The 20,428-nt window shown below is 43.4% G+C and overlaps 1 protein-coding gene across 2 annotated transcripts; it reads left to right on the forward strand.

Annotated features, from left to right (window-relative positions):
* Positions 1–1,270: 1,270 nt before the first annotated feature.
* TAF12 (TATA-box binding protein associated factor 12) lies at positions 1,271–19,636 on the forward strand. 2 transcript variants are annotated; one of them, XM_080802212.1, is made up of 7 exons: positions 1,279–1,363; positions 1,878–1,909; positions 2,088–2,339; positions 4,082–4,159; positions 10,831–10,945; positions 17,242–17,330; positions 19,161–19,636. In XM_080802212.1, exons 2-7 carry the CDS (start codon positions 1,892–1,894, stop codon positions 19,194–19,196), a joined length of 588 nt encoding a protein of 195 aa, XP_080658338.1. In that variant the 5' UTR covers positions 1,279–1,363; positions 1,878–1,891; the 3' UTR covers positions 19,197–19,636. The 2 variants fall into 2 exon arrangements, with proteins under 2 accessions (XP_080658337.1, XP_080658338.1); XM_080802211.1 differs by lacking the exon at positions 1,878–1,909 and having other exon boundaries at positions 1,271–1,363.
* The last annotated feature ends 792 nt before the right edge of the window (positions 19,637–20,428 follow it).

A 20,428-nucleotide genomic window follows, 5' to 3' on the forward strand; every position in this document is an offset into this window, starting at 1 on the left:
AAGGAGGCAGAGAGGCAGGCAGAGAGAGAGGAGGAAGCAGGCTCCCCGCGGAGCAGAGAGCCCGATGCCGGGCTCAATCCCAGGACCCTGGGATCAGGACCTGAGCCGAAGGCAGAGGCTTTAACCCACTGAGCCACCCAGGCGTCCCAATAAGGCTCTTTCTTAACTTGCTGTGGGGGAATAGTTTGGTTTTATAACATAAACATGTCAACAATTTTTCCCTATCCTGATTTCTTCCATTGGTGACATTTGTGGGTAAGGGAAAAGGAGGCAAATGGTTAAAAAACAAGTGATGCTAATGCTCTGCTGTCCCCTCAGCTGACTCTTGGTCAACAAGTTTCTCTTGGTCACTTAACCAGTAAGTAGTTAATTGCTTTAACTTATTTATTTTTAAAGTTTTTTTTTAAGATCTTATTTATCCATTTGATAGAGAGAGACAGCAAGAGGGAACACAAGCAGAGGGAGTGGAAGAGAGAGAAGCAGGCTTCCCGCTGGGCAGGGAGCCTGATGCGGGGCTCTATCCCAGGACCCTGGGATCTTGACCCGAGCCGAAGCCAGATGCTAAATGACTGAGCCACCCAGGATCCCCTTATTTTTAAAGATTTTATTTATTTATCAGAGAGAAGGAGGGGGAGCACAAGTTGATTTTATATACAGTCAAATGCACAGGAGAGGCAGAGGGAAAGGGAGAAGCAGACTCTCCACTGAGCAGGGAGTCCGATGCAGGACTTGATCAGGGACCCTGGGATTGTGACCCAAGCCGAAGGCAGACGCTTAATGGACTGAGCCACGCAGGCACCCCATTAGTTGCTTTTATTAAGGGCAGACCAGGAAAAGTCATTTCTCATATTAGAGAGTTAGACAATTTGTTGTGGAGGAACGCAGCGATACGGGGCCAGAGTTGACGGGTGCAGATACTCATTTAGGTTGCTAAGCTTCACCAAGTTCTGAAAACCACTGTTGTGATTCCTGCAGGTTCATTTCACAGTTTTGGCCAATGAAGTTTTCATATGCTGCTGGCTTACCCCTACCAATAGAACATTGTTTTATTGGAAGAGAAGCTATATTACTATAATTGTCATTAATTAATTTTAGAGGTTGTGTATGAAAGAGATGGAGATGTTTTCCTCAGTGTGCAGTATGAATAAGGAGACAAGAATAAGGTTGTTGTGTCTCCACATCCGGTTTGCTTGGATCCTGGTCAGTGAAGATGTGCCAGGCCACGAAGCCAAAGTGCTGTGGAAAGGGTGGTGGTTGATGCCAGTTGTTTATTTACAGGTAGCTTTTGAAAATGGCTGCCTCTCATTTCACCGGGCTCACAGCCGTTGCTGATGTAATTAAAGATCTAGACACTCAGATAGCTGTAAGTAAGCTCGTTGAGGCCACTGTTGGTGGAACTTGGTAAATGTGCTTCTGATGTCGATGACACCAAAGCTGTTGTCCACAGAGTCTACCTCATGGCTTTAAAATTTAGTTGTCTTGGCTACTCTGGGTTGGGACTCTGCATGTACTTAAAGATTGCTAACACAGAAAATTTGCTCTTGATGACAAAGAACAGCTTACTTTTAACAGTTGCTAAAAACGGTGTTTATTAGACATAGACCTGACATAGATGTAAGCATGTTTTGAAGTGCCAAAAGGAACTAATCTGTTTTCTTAAGTTTTGTGACTGGGTTTTAAGTATGTGATTGTGCCATGATTTATTTGAACATAACATCATTTGCTGTTCAGAAATAAGGCATGTAGTACTTAACCAAGTATTCTATTTTTACAAAGTCTTCAAAAATGTCTTACTCATTCTAGTCTATTTTTGTACATAAGATTTACCATTTCATTTACTTTCTTCCTTATTTAATTTTGTGGACTATTTCATTTAGCTTTTGGAGACAAGATGGTTTCTAAATATGAGGTGAGAGCAGTGAACATTCTTCATTCCCTCCATTTTCAATGTGTAGGTGTGAAATGTTCACTATCCCAGATATCCTGAAGACCCTGCAAGTCTGACAGACCTTATACAATTTTACTTTCAAACCTTATCCTTTATTAAAGGTGTTTCTGGAGCTAGTTCTCTTGTTTTCCTTCTACAGCTGATTGGCCTTGGTCCTCACAGCTCCAAAAAGAAACAGGATCTCGATAAGCTCTATGAGCTGAAGTCCAAAGCTCGACAGATTATGAACCAGTTTGGCCCCTCAGCCCTAATCAACCTCTCCAATTTCTCATCCATAAAACCGGAACCAGCCAGCACCCCTCCACAAGGCTCCATGGCCAATAGCACCACAGTGGTAAAGATACCAGGCACTCCTGGGACAGGAGGGCGTCTCAGCCCTGAAAACAATCAGGTATCATCTCTTAATTTTTGCTCTCCCTAGGCATCTCTTATGTTATTTGAACCAGTAATGCTTTGAGAGATGTCTGTCTCAGATGCTGCCTCTTCCTCTCAGCTGAAAAAGAGTCTTTTCCCTTCTTTGGACTTCTAAAGTTCCTTATCAAATTATCATGTACAATGTTTATCAGTGTTTACTCTGTGGTATTTATGTGTGTGTATATGTACATACATTCATACATACACACTAACACATGTTGCCTATGACACGTTTTTATATATGTATATAGAAATATATATACGCTATATAATTGTTAAATAAAATAATGAAATAACTAATGGATTCATTATTCATTATTCCTGTAATAAAAGCATTATTGCCTCTGGTCTTTTCTCCTTCTAGTTCATCCAGCTGCTCCATTATTAACTTTGTGCACTAATTCTAAAATCTGCCCCCCCATGCCCTCTCTCCCCCACTTTCTGCTCATGATTCTGATTCTGCCCTCTAGAGCCACAAGAGATAAGAAATAAGTATAATCTCTTGTCTTGGGCTTTATAGGCTGGATAGAATAGGAGGGAGAGACATTTCAAGAGAATGGGGTGGGGGACTAGCAAAGGTGAATGGGGAGGGTTGGGCAGACAGTTGGGAAGCCAACCTGTGTTGAATGTGGAGTCTGTTGGAGGAGAACAGGAGGTAACATTATATAGGCAGGATTATGACAGAATATACTGAACATATACTAGTCAGTCTCCTTTGAAACTCTTAGTCATTAGACAATCTTTGCAAATATTTAATAGACGAGTTAGTAACATAATAAAAGTCATATGTCTTAGGATTATCTTGGCAGTAAGTGGACAAGAAAGGTAGAAAAGGGGTGGATTGAGAGGAAGACCAAGTCTAAATAAGACTTTTGCAGTAAATCAAGACATGGAATGAAGGCTTACCTTAAGTGGAATTAATGGTAGAATGAATAGATCTGACCCATAATTAACAAATATTTATTTTAAAAATTTGTTTCTTCATTTCCAAAATTATACATGCATGCTTATCACAGAAACTTTAGAAATACAGAAGAATAAAGAGCCCATAATTCTACCACCACCCCAAAATAACTATAGTCAGCACTTTAGTGTATGTCTCGATTATTAACGGCATATGTATATGACATGACATTTCCTTTATGAAAGAGGAGTCATAGCTGCATGCATTTTATACAAATATTATACAGAGATGAACACATGTTCCCTGCCATCAGGGAGCTTTCAGCCTATTAAGCCAGAAACAGGCAAGTTTATAATATATGCAGTGACAGAAAGGTGCACAGGATACCCTAGAGGCCAAAGGAGGAAGTGGTTCCTTTTACCTGGGTGGGCTAGGAAAAGCAGAAAAGAAGCCACCATGGACTGAGCAGATAGGAAAAACATGTCCAAAGACAACAGAGGCACAGTACAAGTTACGGTTGTCAGATAATTGCAAATTACTTAATGTAGAGGGAGGGTAAGGCACAGTTAGCACAAGCAGCAGAAATAAACTGACAGATGCTGGCCTCTCTTCCACACTGCCCTTTCAGCCTTTCCCTAGGCCACTTCTGTCTTGAGAGTGTAGTCTTGGAGCAGACTGCCAGGTAGGCTAGACTGTTAACTTTTGGAAAGTAGAAACTCAACCCAACAAACTGACAGCATTTCTTCACTATAGGGTGATGAGGTATTCTGTTTCCTTAATACTTGGCTGAAAAATCTTCTCCCAATTAACTTTAGGTATTGACCAAGAAGAAATTACAAGACTTAGTAAGAGAAGTGGATCCTAATGAGCAATTGGATGAAGATGTGGAAGAGGTAAGATGGAGTTGGGTGCCCCAGAGTCTGTTTCCCTGAGAGCTAAGACTTCAGAGGCAGACAGATCTGAATTTGAATCTTGGCTCTGCCACTAACCAGCTTTGCAGCTGTGGACATGTAGCTTTTTGTGTTGGTAAGGTGTGGTATTGCTCACCGACAGGGTTATTGTGAGGGTCTCTTGGAATAACTTCTACAAATCACCTGGGAGAATGCCTAGCACTTTATACCTAGCAGCTGCTTCTACTTTTGCTTGGTAAAAAGGGTTCCGTTTGCTGCTCGTAGGCAATCACTTTCAACAATTTTAGTTGTTTCTGTGATATTCCTCCATGTTTCTAAGTAATACAGTTAAACAGATACTCTTCGGTTTCTGTCTTTTGACTTCCTGTAGATGAGAATTTTGTTACGCCACTCACAATGTCTGTCCATGCTTTCCTTTCCCTCGTTTTTCTCTTTTCTTTTCTTTTTTTTTTTTTAACAGTAGAGTGATTTTTTTTTTAAAGATTTTATTTATTTATTTGTCAGAGAGAGAGAAAGAGCGCACAAGCAGGGGGAGCAGCAGGCAAAGGGAGGAGCAGACTCTCTGTTGAGCAGGGAGCCACGATCATGACCTGAGCCAGGGCAGATGCTTAACCAACTGAGCCACCCAGGCGCCCTCCCTAATTTTTCTAATATAGTTTTTTTAAAAAAATACATATTTTTAAAGGATTTTATTTATTTATTTGTTTGTTTGTTTGTTTGTCAGAGAGAGAGAGCACAAGCTGGGGAAGTAGCAGACAGAGGAAGAGGGAGAAGCAGGCTCCTCACTGAGCAAGTAGCCTGGTGTGGGACTTGATCCCAGAACCCTGGGATCGTGACCTGAGCCAAAGGCAGATGCTCAACTGATTGGGCCGCCCAGCCATCCCTCCAATATAGTTTTTTTTGTTTTTAAGATTTTATTTATTTACTTGAGAGAGGAGAGAGAGAGTGAGAGAGAATGAGAGGGGAGAGGGTCAGAGGAAGAAGCAGACTCCCTGTTGAGCAGGGAGCCCGATACCGGACTCGATCCCAGGACTCCAGGATCATGACCTGAGCCGAAGGCAGTCACTTAACAAACTGAGCCACCAGGCTCCCCCCTCCAATATAGTTTTGTCACAGCATTTAGATAACTCAGAAATCAGTGTTGACATTATTCTGATCAAGTACATATTGTTCACCTCTGAACCAAGTCCTGTTTTGTACTACCTACTAAAGTTGATAATTGACCTTTTTTAAAAAGATTTTATTTATTTGTTTGACAGAGAGAGAGAGACCACATGCAGGGGAAGCTGCAGAGAGAGGTAGAAGCGGGCTCCCCACTGAACAGGGAGCCTGACATGGGGCTCGATCCCAGGACCCTGGGATCACAACCTGAGCCAAAAGCAGACGATTAACCAACTGAGCCTCCTAGGTGCCCCTGATTCTTTTTTTTTTTTAAGGGTTTTTTGGTTTTGTTTCTTTTTGTTTGTTTGTTTGTTTGTTTGTTTTTTTGTAAGTAATCTCTATACCCAACATGGGACTTGAACTTACAACCCTGAAATCAAGAGTCACACATTCTACCTACTGAGCTAGCCAGGCGCCCCTATACTTGACTTATTTTTATTTAGTTTTCTTTGTGCCATTTTTATTCTGGTTCTACTATCAGCTCTGGTATTCACCTATCAACATTGTTTTCCAAATGGATAAGTAATGTGCAGATTTGGGTCCTCCCCTCCCCAGCTCAGATTTCACTCTCAGAAACCTCCATCCTTTAAGGAGGGCCCATGATGTGATGAGCACTGGGTGTTGTATGCAACTGATGAATCATTGAACACTACATCTGAAACTAATGATGTACTATATGATGGCTGATTGAATTTGAATATCAATAATAAAAAGAACCCTCCATCATCTTCTGGTCTAATTAATTTTAAGCCACTTGAACAAACCCTCTTGAGTCTTCCTTTCACTCTTTTTTTTTCCCCTCTGGCTCTCTTGTTTCCTAGATCCCACATCCTCTTCTTAGTTACTCTCTTTTTTTGTTAGAGCACATTTTTTTGTTGTTGTTACTGCCTACAAAAGAATAGACAAGAAGCAAATGTTTGAAAGTCTCTTACATTCTAACCTCACAATTTTTAGTTTGCATGGGTTTAGAATTAGATTATGAAAATAATTTTTTCCTTTCATTTGTGAAGGTATTGCTCCATGTCTTCAAAAAACCTATTAGGAAATCTTGTGTGGGTGCCTGGCAGGCTCAGTCTGTAGAGCTTGCGACTCTTGCACTCAGAGTTGTGAGTTCAATCCCCATGTTCAGCATCGAGCCTGCTTAGAAAAAGAAATTTCATGCTATTCTGATCCCAATTTTTTTAGTCTTCCCTTTTTTTAATTCTGAATTTTCATATGAGCCTTAGTATCTATCTTTTTTCATTTGTTGTGCTGGGTTTCTAGAGCCTGTTTTTATTTGGGGGATGTGAGTGCCTCAATTCTGGGATGATTTTGTATTTTGGGGGTTTGGAGTTTCTTATTGATGTTGTCTGTTTTGCCTTTGCTGAGGAATATGTAATGACAGGGAAGAGAAATACAGATTACAAAAATAGTATAACTTCATTTTAATTTTAATTTAATTTTATTTATTTTTTAAGATTTTATTTATTTATTTGACAGAGACATAGAGAGCACAAGTAGGCAGAGGGAGAGGGAGAAGCAGGCTCTCCACCAACCTGGGATCATGACCCGAGCTGAAAGCAGCCACTTAACCGACTGAGCCACCTAGATGCCCCATTTATTTTTATTTTTTTTAACCAGAGGGAAAATATTTGCTCTCTCTGCGTGTGTATGTGTGTGTTGGGAGGGTGTTTGAGGCAGCAGTTTTATTGCGATATAATTCATATACCATAAAATTCACTCATTTGAAATCTACAGTTCAGTGGTCATTAGTCTCTTCACAGAATTGTGCAACTCTCAACACAGTCATTTTTTTTTAACATATGATGTATTATTAGTTTCAGAGGGAGAGGTCAGTGATTCATCAGTTACATATAATACCCAGAGCTCATTACATCACGTGCCCTCCTTAATGCCCATCACCCAGTTACCCCATCCCCCCACCCACCTGCCCTCCAGCAACCCTCAGTTTGTTTCCTAAAGTTAAGAGTCTCTTAGGGTTTAACACAGGCATTTTTAGAACATTTTCCTCATCCCTGAAAGAAACCCATACCTATGAGCAGTCACTCCCATTTTTCCCCAGCCCCCACAGTCCTTAAGCAACTAACTACTAATTTACTTTCTGTCTCTATAGATTGGCCTCTTCTGGATATTTCAGATAAATGGAGTCATATGATACGTGATGTTTGTGACTGCCTTCTTTCATTTAGTATAATGTTTTTAAAGTTCATGTTGAAAGGAGTATTAGTACCTCATTTCTTTTTATGGCAGAATACTCTTCCATTCTAGGGACATACTGTATTTTGTTTAGCCATTCATCGGTTGATGGGTTGTATCCACTTTTTGGTTATCATGAATAATGTTGCGTGAACATTCACATGCAAATTTTATGTTTTTTCTTTTTTTTTAATTCGTGTACACATTTCTTTTTTAAGATTTTATTTATTTATTTGACAGAGGGGGACACAGCACAAGAGGGAACACAAGCAGGGGGAGTAGGGGAGGGAAAAGCAGGCTTCCTGTATGTATTTATTTAAGAGAGAGAACACATGAGCAGGGAGAAGGGGAACAGGGAAAAAATATTCAAGCAGGCTCCCTGCTGACCAAGGAGGCTGATCCCAGGACCCCCAGATCATGACTCAGATGAAGGCAGATGCTTAACTGCCTGAGCCACCCAGGTGTTCCTCGTTTCTTTGAAATTCTAAGTTCTACTTGCTAGGGAGATTATCCTTTGTTTATCTTCTAAACCTTTTAAGTTTTTTTGTTGTTGTTGTTGTTGACACAAAAGTTTTAATTTCTGTAACGTTTTCTTGTTGACTAGTTGGTCTTTTTTTTTTTTTTTTCCTTAAGATTCTGTTTTGTAAGTAATCTCTATACCCACCACGGGGCTTGAACTCACAACCCGGATATCAAGAATTGTACATGGTACTGACTGAGCCAGCCAGGTGCCCCTAATTGGTCCTTTTTATCCCCAAGCCACTCTGTTCTTATTTTTTCATTGTGATATCTTTTCTTACCTTTCTCTCTGAGGAATTACATTTTTTGACCTTTTCTTCTTTTCCCTGCATTATCTTAGTGTCCTCTGGGTCCCTTTTTTCTCCTTTGGTTTATTTTCTTTTTAGTGTTAGAGATTTTCTTCACATGTTTGGTGTTCTTGACTATCTGTTCTTAAAGAATGAGCCACTGAAAACCTAATTTGAAACAGAACTTACTGACTGATGGGCTTCATTCAGTCATGCACTGGTTAAATGTTTAGCAACCAACTCTGTGGAGAGAAAGACCCTAATTTTGAACATTCCCTAATTTCTATGGTGTAAATATTCCCAATAGGCCCTATTTTAAGCTATCAACATGTTTCTGAATTCAAGATTGTGAAGAAAGGCATATAATTAATTGGCTTTTGTGAGCTCCACTCAGCCAGTTTTAGCAAAGCACTGGCTTCACTTCAGAATAATTTATCCACAAGTCAGCCTTCTTATGGGGAATTCTCTACGTGTCAGCATCTGTATGTCTTTTCTCTGGAGTCGTTTGGCATCTCCAGAGAAAAATCCTCCAGGCTCCTTGCCTGGAGGGTTTATCTCTAGCTTCTGATATGCTGGCAGAAAGGCAAGAGAAGGAGGCTATTATCTGTCTCCTGCTGTGTCCGGTGTATTCTAATCCAGAGCCATGCCTGCTTAGTTCTCTAGAGAATAAACTGCTGTGTTCTGGGTCAGGTATGTGTGGGGAGGAGTCTCTTGGCTGTTTTTGGAATGTGGGGGCATGGGGACTAGTCTGTATATACACACAGAGTAATTTCTCAGTTTTTAGTCCCATGCCTCAGCCCAATCGTCTGTGGTAAATGGTACTTCCAGAACCTGGATCTTTTAGGAGTTGCGGGGGGGGGGGGCAAATCAAGTCAAATCTCATTGGTGTCCCTTCAGTGGGCACTTGTGTTGTACCTTCCGTCTGCTAGGTCAGATCCCACTTTTCCGCTGTTATCTCTTTGGCAAAAAATTACTTTAAAAGCTTATTGGATTCTCTTATCTATTAAGCTTTTTTCTCCTGTTCTTATTGTCTTTGTGGATTTATATGTCTTTTTTTCCTTTACTGTTATTTTAGTGCATTTAGGAAAGGAGAGGAGGTCATTTTTGGAATTGATCTGCCATGTTTAATCAGAAATCTCTCAGGCGCCTGGGTGGCTCAGTGGGCTAAAGCCTCTGTCTTCTGCTCAGGTCATGATCTCGGGGTCCTGGGATGGAGTCCCAAATCGGGCTCTCTGCTCAGCAGGGAGGCTGCTTCCCCCTCTCTCTCTGCCTGTCTCTCTGCCTACTTGTGATCTCTCTCTCTGTGTCACATAAATAAATAAAATCTTTAAAAAAAAAAAAAAAGAAGAAAGAAAAAGAAATCTCTCCATTAGGAGGTGCTTGGCTGGCTCAGTTGCTAGAACATGCGACTCTTGGTCTTGGGGTAGTGAATTCAAGCTCCGTGTTGGGCATAGACCTTACTTTCTTGTTCTTTTTAAGATTTTATTCATCTATTTAAGAGGGACAGAGCGTGCAAGAGAGAACATAAGCAGGGGGAAGGGGCAGAGGGGAGGCAGAAGCAGGCTCCCTGCCGACAGGGAGCCCAATGACTCGGGGCTCGATCCCAAGACCCTGGGATCATGACCTGAGCCAAAGGCAGACAGATGCCCAGCCAACTTAGCCACCAAGGCACGCCTGGAGCTACTAAGAAAGAAAGAGAGAGAGAGAGAAAGGGAGAGAGAGAGAAGGAAGGAAGGAAGGAATCTCTCCATTTGATGGTATCCATTTGGTTTCATCGGAAAGATGAAAATGCGATAATGGTCTAGCAGAATAAGTAATGTCTATCCATGTTTGTAATTTTATTTTATTTTTGGTCAGCAGAGGAAGCCATGGGGAACGTATTGAGTGATGAGAATTCCAATTTTTAGAAGATTTTTAGCTTCAGAATTGTGACTTGACTCTTCATGTAGTCCAGGATAATTGATAATGAAGTGGAAAGAACCCAGGTTTTGGACATGGAACCTCGAAGTCAAATCCTGGTTCCCCTGCTTAGCATTTGTATGGTCATGAGTTAGCACCCTTCTGTATATAAGGAGGATAAAGTCCATGCCCCACTTTTTTACAGGATTAGTATAAGGTAAGTTTAATGGAAATAAAAATGCTTTAGGAGACTGTGAATGAGGAAGTATAATGATTCACTTTTGTTTTCCCACCTAATTCTAAAGAAAATACGAGGGTGAGGGATTGGACTGGTTGATCTCTCTAGATAGAAAGTACAGAGAGTAACGTCCTCAGAAACTTGTGAGTTGCACTCAACCTGCTTAACGAGTTGATGTGTTTCTAGTGTTGTCCTCACTCCTCCTCGTCCTCACCTTAGCCCAAATGCAGATTCTAGGCCTTCTAATAGACAGCCTAACTAAATATGTGATTCCAGCAGACAGAGTTGTCTCAGCAACAGGAGCCTGCTCTGCCAATGTCATGGTTACTCTCCCCCACTTTTGTCTTCCCCAGATGCTGCTGCAGATTGCTGATGATTTTATTGAGAGTGTGGTGACGGCAGCCTGCCAGCTCGCTCGGCATCGCAAGTCCAGCACCCTGGAGGTGAAGGATGTCCAGCTGCATCTAGGTATGTCGTCTCGTTCCTCTCTGAGGCATCCACACTGTTGCTCCTTCAGGACCACCAGGAACAGGTAGTCAGAGGAACTTTCATGTCAGAATTAGACTTTTTGGTGCTTCGGAATGGATGTATTTGTTCAATGGTAGCATCACACAGAGAAGAGAAATCCATCCGTGGTCAGGAGAGTGAGCCCAGGCATTGGGTTTGCCACTTTCTATCTGTGTCACCTTGTCCTTCCTCCTAACTTTCTCTCAGAGCCTGTTTCCTCATTTGTAAAGTGGAGATCATAGTATCATCTTTACAGGGTGATCATGAGAATTATGGGTTACATTTGTCAGGCTTGGGGCCTGGCACAAAGTAAGAGTTTTGTAAATGTAGCTATTATGTCTCCAACATTTAAATAGTAGTTTTTCTCTTGCAGTTTTTAGCCTGTTTATCCATTTCCCCCTAAAATTGTAATCATAATGTACATATAATTCTATATTCTGTTTTTCAACTTAAGACACACTAAATTCAAGCTTGGTTTTTCTGAGAGATACTTGTCTAACATCGATAACCATCATCACTTGGGAAATGAGTAAGCCCCCCATCTGCATTGGTTACAGTGTGCTCAGGAGAAAGTGAACAGTCTTGGGACGCCTGGGTGGCTCAGTTGGTTGGGTGGCTGCCTTCGGCTCAGGTCGTGATCCCAGCGTCCTGGGATCGAGTCCCGCATCGGGCTCCTTGCTCGGCGGGGAGCCTGCTTCTCCCTCTGCCTCCCTCTGCCTCTGCCTGCCAGTGCTCACTCTCTCTCTCTCTCTCTGACAAATAAATAAATAAATAATCTTAAAAAAAAAAAAAAAGAAAGTGAACAGTCTTGTGAGTCTGAAGATAATCAGGCCAACTGAATGAGGTAGAAGACATTACAGGATTCAGTATAGATCAGCCCATGAATAATTACTGAAAGGGTTCCTTCCCGGTGACAGAAAGATATGGCTTGGGGAGGTACTGGGAGTCTTGGTAGAGTAACACGCTGCTGGTTAATGTTGCTAGTATTAATAACAGGACAGATATTCCAATTATTTATTATTAGATAACAAACTTAAAACGATAACAGAGGCTTAAAACAGTAACAGTTGTTTATTTTGTTCAGATGTCTGGGGCTTTACGGGGCTTAGCTAGGCAGTTCTGCTGAGTATCTCTCATGTAATTAAAGTCAGGTGGTACCTTGGGCTGAGATTGTTTTGAAGGAAGATGTATTCATTTCCTAGGGCTGCTATAACAAAGCGCCACATACTAGAGAGGTTAAAACAACCAAACGTGTTCTCTCACTGTTCTGGATGCCAAAAATCCACGATCCCTCCAATGCTTCTATGAAGAAGCCTTACTTGCCTTTTTCTAGCTGTTGGGGGTGGCTAGCAATCCTTGGCATTCTCTGCGTATAGCTGCGTCACTCTGTCTGTGCCTTGGCCTTCACATGGCCTTCTCCCCTGTATGTGTCCCTCTTTCTGTCTCTTCTCCTCCTGTAGGATGCCAGTCATATGGGATTAAGGGCCCACCCTACTCCTGTAGGACTACATCGTAATTAATCATATCTGCAGTAACCCTGTTTCCAGTATATTCTGAGGTACTGGGGGTTAGGACTTAAACATGTCTTTTTTGAGGGGCACAATTTGACCTATAACAGAGTTTCACCATATCCAAGTCTGATACTGGGGCTAGAAACTCCCAAAAAGCTGGAATTCCAGGGGCGCCTGGGTGGTGCAGTCAGTTAAGTGTCGACTCTTGGTTCTGGCGCAGGTTGTAATCTCATGGTTGTGAGATCGAGCCCAGAGTCAGGCTTAGCAAGGAGCCTGCTTGAGAATCTCTCTCTCTCTCTCCTTCTGCCCCTCCCACTCCTGCTTTCTTTCGTTCTCTCTCTCAAATAAATCTTGAAAAAAACAAACAAAAAACCAACCTGGGACTCCACAGGTCTCCCCCTCTCTGCAGTCTCTCTCTCTCTCTTTTTTTTTTTTTTTAAAGATTTTATCCATTTGACAGAGAGAGAGAGCACAAGCAGGAAGAGTGGCAGGCAGAGGGAGAAAGAGAAGCAGGTTCTTCGCTGAGCAAGGAGCTGGATGTGGGACTCGATCCCAGGACCCTGGGATCATGACCTGAGCCAAAGGCAGACATTTAATGACTGAGCCACCCAGGCGTTCCCTCTCTGCAGTCCCCCCCCCCTTTTCTTTTTTAAGATGTTATTTATTTATTTGACAGAGATCACAAGTAGGCAGAGAGAGAGAAGGGGGGGAAGCAGGCTCCTTGCTGAGCAGAGAGCCTGATGCGGGGCTCGATCCCAGGACCCTGAGATCATGACCTGAGCTGAAGACAGAGACTTAACCCACTGAGCCACCCAGGGGCCCCCAGAATTTCAGTTTGAGATGATGAAAATGTTGTAGAGATGGTTGGTGATGATGGTTGCACAACAATGTGAATGTGCTGAATGCCACTGAACTGTGTACTTAAAAATGGTTAAAATGCTCTCCGATATGAGGAATTTGAGAGGCAGGATGGGGGTGTTGTGGGAGGTAGGGAAGGAAAAAATGAAACAAGACGGGATCGGGAGGGTGACAAACCATAAGAGACTCTTAATTTCACAAAACAAACTGAGGGATGCCGGGGGGAGAGGGTGAGGGAGAGGGTGGTTGGGTTATGGACATTGGGGAGGGTGTGTGCTATGGTGAGTGCTGTGAAATGTGTAAGTAAGCCTGATGATTCACAGACCTGTACCCCTGGGGCAAATAATACATTATATGTTAATAAAAATTTTTAAAAATACAAAACAAAACCAAAAACATGGTTAGAATGGTAAATTTTATGTATATTTTGCCACAAAATCCCCACACACAACAGATTATATTACTTTAGAGCTTAGCATTCTGTTTTTAAAATATTTTATATTTTAATTATTGAAATTAAAATTGGAATATTAGTTTTTCATTAAGGGTGAGGAGTAATTATCACAGTGACAAGAATACTCACAAGTCTGCATGGCCAGGACAGCTTCTGTAGGCTGAGTCATAATCAGAAGATTGCTCAGGGGGCAATGGATCAGAGCATGGGGAATTAGGGAACCTGGTATTCAATGGCACTAGACCACCTACGTCTGTTCCACACCACCACCCCCAACAAAGGTAGGCTTGCCAATGGGGCTGGAAACTCTGGACACCACCTCTTGTGACAGACTGGAATGGGTACAGCCGGGTTTGCTTCTGACCCAATTTCCTACACTTGCTTAATGGACTAAGCTCCCTTTCTGAATGACAGTTTTGAGAAATGTGAACATTCGATGACATAATGTACATGGAATGCTTTGTACAATGCTGCTTTATGCCACACATTTTCACTATACCTTTTAGTCACTAAATGATTGTTGTTGCTATTACATTAATATTATATAAAATATAAATACATATGCATTTAGGAATGTCTGGGTGGCTCAGTTGGTTAAGCATCTGCCTTCGGCTCAGGTCGTGATCTGGGGGGTCCTGAGATCAGGCTGCTTCTCCCCCTCCTGAAGCCTCTCTCCCCAGCTCATGCTCTCTCTCAAATAAATAAGTAAAATCTTTTAAAAATGCATATTTAAATATTTTGCTACACATACTTAACATGTGTGCATTCTTGCCTGGTAGCAACCTTTTTTTTTTTTTAAGATTTTATTTTTTATTTAACAGAGAGAGAGAGATCACAAGTAGGCAGAGAGGCAGGCAGAGGGGGGTGGTGAGACAGGCTCCCTATTGAGCAGAGAGCCTGATGCGGGGCTCGATCCCAGGACCCTGAGATCATGACCTGAGCAGAGGCTTAACCCACTGAGCCACCCAGGTGCCCTGCGACCTTTTTTTTTTTTTAAGATTTAAAAATTTTTTTTGTTTTTTTAAAGATTTATTTATTTTAATCCTTTATTTTTTTTAAGATTTTTTATTTATTTGTTTGACAGATAGAGATCACAAGTAGGGAGAGAGGCAGGCAGAGAGAGAGAGAGGAGGAAGTAGGCTCCCTGCTGAGCAGAGAGCCCGATGTGGGGCTCGATCCCAGGACCCTGGGATCATGACCTGAGCCAAAGGCAGAGGCTTTAACCCACTGAGCCACCCAGGTGCCCCAATTTTAATCTCCTTTAAGATTTTACTTATTTATTTATTTTGGAGAGAGAATGAGCAGGGAGAGGAAAAGGGAGAGAATCTCAAGTAGACCCTGCACTGAATGTGCACTGGATGTGGGCTCAATCCCTTAACCTGAGGTCACGACCTCCGCTGAAACCAAGAGTTGGACACCTAACCGACTGAGCCACCCAGGTGCCCGGGATTTATTCATTTATTTATTTGAGAGAGAGAGAGAATGCACCAGGTGGGGTGGGGCAGAGGGAGAGGAAGTCTAAGGACATTCCCTGCTAAGTTCAGAACTCAACTCAGGACTCAGTTCCATGACCTCGAGATCACGACCTGAGCCTGAACCAAGAGTCAGTCACTCAACTGACTATACCACCCAGGGGCCCATAGATTTATTTTATGTAATCTCTACACCCAGTGTGCGGCTCAAATTCACAACCCTGAGATCAAGAGTCATACTCTCCACCAACTGAGCCAGACACCCCATTACGCTCTTTCTTAAAGAGACTCTGCAGATCCATATCCTGAGCCACTTTGTGTGGGTTGTAAAGTTTAATTCCCAAAGAATAATCTCAGTGTTACTTTCAAGTACTGACAACAGATATTATTAGCAGAAGGCTTCAGGATTTTTATTTTCAAAGAAATATTGGAGGAGGGACACCTGGGTGGCTCAGTTGGTTAAACATCTGCCTTTGGCTCAGGTCATGATCCCAGGGTTCTGGGATTGAGTCCCATATCGGGCTCCTTGCCCAGCGGGGAACCTGCTTCTCCCTCTGCCCCTCCCCAAGCTTGTGCTCTCTCTCTCGGTCTCTCTGACAAATAAAATCTTAAAAAAAAAAATATTGGAGGAGAGCTATATATAAAATTCTTCCAGACCCAAACATGAATCATTCATTCACCCAATAGTTACTGTACATGAAACACAAAGTATAACTAGAAAACCACTAATATTCCATTTGATTTAAGTAAGTGCTGTGCTTGGAGCAAAACAGATTTGTAAAACAAGTGTTTTCAGGGCTTTAGGGGAGTATGATAAAGTATGTAACTCCTTTTGAGTAGACTTATTCCCTAAATAATCTGTGTAAGTATAATTTTTTATATACTTAGAGTGCAACACACTTTTATTTGTGGCTGGGGGGTCCATGTAGCTATGGTGATTACTGACATAGTCGAATAATCAGAATCTCCGCCTTGTTGGAACTTCCAGTGACACTCTCACAGGGATGATCATACCCACTGGCAGTGGGCCATAGGGCTGTGGTGTGGACATAACCCATGTCCATATCCGTATCGCTGTGCCTTTATCCCAGGCTCTGGAATTGCATTATGACCTTGAATGCTCTCAGCCACCCTATGAGGTGGTCATTACAGTTGTGAACTGCCATGTAAAAGCTGAAGAAACCGAGACCCAGCGTCCTCCAGCTCCACAGCAGAAGCAGCAGAGCTGGGACTTTGCCCTTAAGTCCCAAATAATAGGAATGTCTTTCTGCTCCTCCTCTTCCTTTGGGTTTGAGAGGGGTGACTTTAAACATAGGAGTAAGACAACTGAAGGGGAGGGGGATGCCTGGGTGACTCAGATGGTTAAACGTCTGCCTTCTGTTCAGGTCATGATCCCAGAGTCCTGGGATCGAGTCCTGAGATGGGCTCCCTGTTCAGTGGGGAGCCTGCTTCTCCCTCTCCCTCTGCTGCTCCCCCTGCTTGTGTTCTTTTGCTCTCTCTCTCAAATAAATAAAGAAAATCTTAAAAAAAAAAAAAAGACAACTGAACGGGTACCTGGCTTGCTCAGTCAGTGGAGCGTGTGACTGGATCTTGGCATCATGAGTTTGAGCCCCACGTTGGACATGGAACCTGCTTAAAAAAAAAAAAAAAAAAAAGTCAACTGAAGAAACAGGAGTTTCCTCTTCTGTGGAGCTGCATGGAAACCTGAGGGCTCAGCACTCACAGCCTGGACTCAGTTACTCCTTTGTCTTCGCACAGAGGTCGATTGGTGTCATTTAAAACCTGGGAGGCACCACATGGGATCCCCCATTTGTATTCCATAGAACCCATCTGCAGGGCTGCTGTTCATTACTACGGTTGATGGCTCAGATGAGTCCTCCCTGACCCTTGTCTGGGGGTCACACTGCACCCTGATGCTGTCTTCTCTGTCCCCTTATCTCTGTGCTGGCCTCTTCCTTGCAGAACGCCAGTGGAACATGTGGATCCCAGGATTTGGCTCTGAAGAAATCCGACCCTACAAAAAGGCTTGCACCACAGAGGCCCACAAACAGGTGAGGAGCCGTCAAAACCTCAGGGCAGCCACGGCCCATCCCTTGAACTGTGTCTCTGAGGGAGAGTGCACATGGCTACGGTCCCTGCACTTGTCACTTCCTCCACATAGGAAGCTCCGCTCCCTGGACCAAAGATCAGAGAGGGCAAGAGGCAGCAGGGCTCCACAGGAGAACAGTCATTTACTTCTGTGGTTCTCTGCTGTTCCCACATGGGGTCTCAGCTTTTTCTCTCAATGCTGATGGGTGTCACTTAAAGCTGTTGATTGTAGCTTCCTCTAATATGGGTAGAACTCGCCCCCTCCACTTCTCCCTGATGAAATCTCTGCGTTGTGGCTGATTGAAAGAGAGATAGGCAATACTTGTGCTGGAAGGTAACACCCAGGCTGCTGTGCCAGGCCTTCTGGCCTCTGTCCCAGCTTGCCCTTAGTTCTCTGTCCCTGTGACTGCAGACCTGAGGGGTCAGTACGAGAACCTAACTCCACTTCTACTGTGCAACAAGTTGGCCCTGTCATCGGTCTAATAGCAATGATGGTTTCCTTTTTTTTTTTTTTTTTTAAGATTTTATTTATTTATTTGACAGACAGAGGTCACAAGTAGGCAGAGAGGCAGGCAGAGAGAGAGAGGAGGAAGCAGGCTCACTGCTGAGCAGGAGCCCGATGCGGGCCTTGAATCCAGGACCCTGAGACCATGACCTGAGCCGAAGGCAGAGGCCTAACCCACTGAGCCACCCAGGCGCCCATGATGGTTTCCTTTTGACAAAGTCTTAATTTAACTGGTGGCTCCGATTTGAAAAGTGAGCTTTTTTCAAGCTTGATGGGCACATTGTGTGGTTCTGGCCGAGTGTCCCTTGCTTGTTCATAGCCTGGGATCTCTAGAGTGTATGTGTTTATAGACCTCACAAAGGAAGCCCTTACAGGGAAGCCACCAGTAGTTTGAATCAAAGGACCATAGTATTCTTCAGAAGGGAATCCCTCCAGACAATGGTCATTTTGGCTCTGTTTCCTAATTAATCCACTTTCAGCTTTATCTATCTATCTCTCAGCAAGTATCATAATATTAGGACAATCTCTTGGTCAAAAGATTAAGCAGAGGGGCACCTGGGTGGCTCAGTGGGTTAAGCCTCTGCCTTCAGCTCAGGTCATGATCTCAGGGTCCTGGGATCGAGCCCCGGATGGGGCTCTCTGCTCAGCAGGGTGCCTGCTTCCCCCCGACCCTCTCCCTGCCTCTCTGCCTACTTGTGATCTCTGTCTGTCAAATAAATAAATAAAATCTTAAAAAAAAAAAAAGAGTAAGCAAAGCAGATCAGTAATTCGGCCAGTGGCTGGTAATAGTAAAATTTGAAACCCATGACCTGAATGTTCCCCTGATGGGTTGTGGTGGAAATTGTTAGTGTCCGTTTCCTTCATTGTAGGTCATCAAGTGTGAAATGTCAGCTCCCTTTTATGTGTGGCCACAGGCTTGACACAGTCCCCTTCCCTATTTTCTTCATCCTCACATTAGGCTGGGGGAGTCTGGAAAACACAGACTTTGATGGCTTGTCCCCTAAGTCCCCAAAAGGCAAGAACTGTCGTCTTCTGTTTTTAACTTTTTTGCCATTCTGCTGACCTACAGCAGTTTGGGTCTTTTGATCAACGAAATGGGTCCACTGGGCTATCGAAACATCTTCTGGGGCCCTGAAGACTGCTGTCAGGCTCAAAGGAGCCTGCTGAGCTACCCTGTGTGGGTAGGTTCCCAGGGCTCCAGCCTGTGGTATAGACTGTGCCCCACGTGGGTGACAGGGAAAGTTCCTGACTCTAAGCTATGTAATTGGTTATTTCACTCTTCTTTCAGAGAATGGCATTGATCCGGAAAACAACCAAGAAATAACACATGGGAAGGTCAGGGAATGGACAACAATGTATTTGGAGATACTTGAGCTGAGACCTCAGCCATCTCATCTTTGGATTTTTTTTTTAATGCTTTACAGAGAAGCATATATTTTTTATTAACAGTGCAGCAATATCTATAATGACTGAGAGGATCTGCCAAAAGAATAAAGCCTCCTCCCCCAACTTCCGGTCCCTTTTCCCTGCCGTCTCAAAGAGGAACGATGTATCTTCCAGAGAAGATTTTATTTGTGGTTTATTATATAAGTGATTGAATATGGGACAAAGCATTATGGTCTTGTTTGGTGAGACAGTATTAGCAGGATTTGTAGAGGTTTGTGTTTCCTTCTCCCTTCCCCGTCTCCCTGTACTTTGTAATGTCAGTGTTTATATGAATATGACTTTCATTTGCTTTTCCAGAATAAAGAAGTTATTAATCGAGAGACACAGGGTACATGGCTTACAGCCTTTGAAAGGCCAGAGGCAGTTAAAAGGACAAGCAAGGCTGGATGTAGCTCCCTGTCAGCAGGTGGCAGCACCATTATCCATTTCTGTAAGGAGGAAAAAACCCAGGAATTTTTCTATTATTTTACTCCAAGGAAGGCCATACCATCAGTAGGAGTTTGAGTCCAGTTTCTCTGCCATAAGAATGGGGCAAAGTGACCTTCTCTCGTGAACCCCAAACTGAAGAGGCATCTGGTTTTGGCAAAGCCTTTTCTGACCCACCCTTCTGAAACATCCTTGGCCCTAAGAAAGGATGGCAGTAACCTGGGGAAAGGCCCATCTGTGCAGGTGCCTTGTCTGTTCTTAGTTGTTGATATCCCTGATCCCGGTATCTGCACCATCATGCAGAGAAACCAGGCCCCTAAGACCTCAGGGTCATGACCTTCAGTGGCACCTAGCATTGTCCCGTCCTGAGCCCAGCATAGCCCTTGTGGGTTGTGAGGGTTCCTTGGTCTTCAGAGGGCATGGCTCTTCGTCCAGGGGTCACCGGTATGGGCACATCCTCCTTGCCCTGCTTTCACTCCCTCGTACTTGGAATTTGAGCCCAGAACCCCTCTCTCCACGCCTCGCAGATCTCTTGAGGCTGTGCCGTTGTTGCTGTTGCTCTTGGCCAAGGCCCAGCATAGTGGGCACCCAGAGAGGCAGCCAGCTTTCCCCGCTTCCTCTGGCATCACTGTTGTTCAGGCACCAGGTCTCTCTTGCGGCCTACCACCAGGAAGAGGATGTTGA

The sequence above is a fragment of the Martes martes genome (genome assembly GCF_963455335.1).
Source record: "Martes martes genome assembly, chromosome: 4".
NCBI lineage: Eukaryota > Metazoa > Chordata > Mammalia > Carnivora > Mustelidae > Martes > Martes martes.

Coding starts and splice junctions, on each gene's coding strand:
- TAF12 (XM_080802211.1), top strand. CDS start 1,292: ATGGCTGCCTCTCATTTCACCGGGCTCACAGCCGTTGCTGATGTAATT. Junction 4,160..10,830: donor TGGATGAAGATGTGGAAGAG/GTAAGATGGAGT, acceptor TGTCTTCCCCAG/ATGCTGCTGCAGATTGCTGA. Junction 17,331..19,160: donor CCACAGAGGCCCACAAACAG/GTGAGGAGCCGT, acceptor CTCTTCTTTCAG/AGAATGGCATTGATCCGGAA.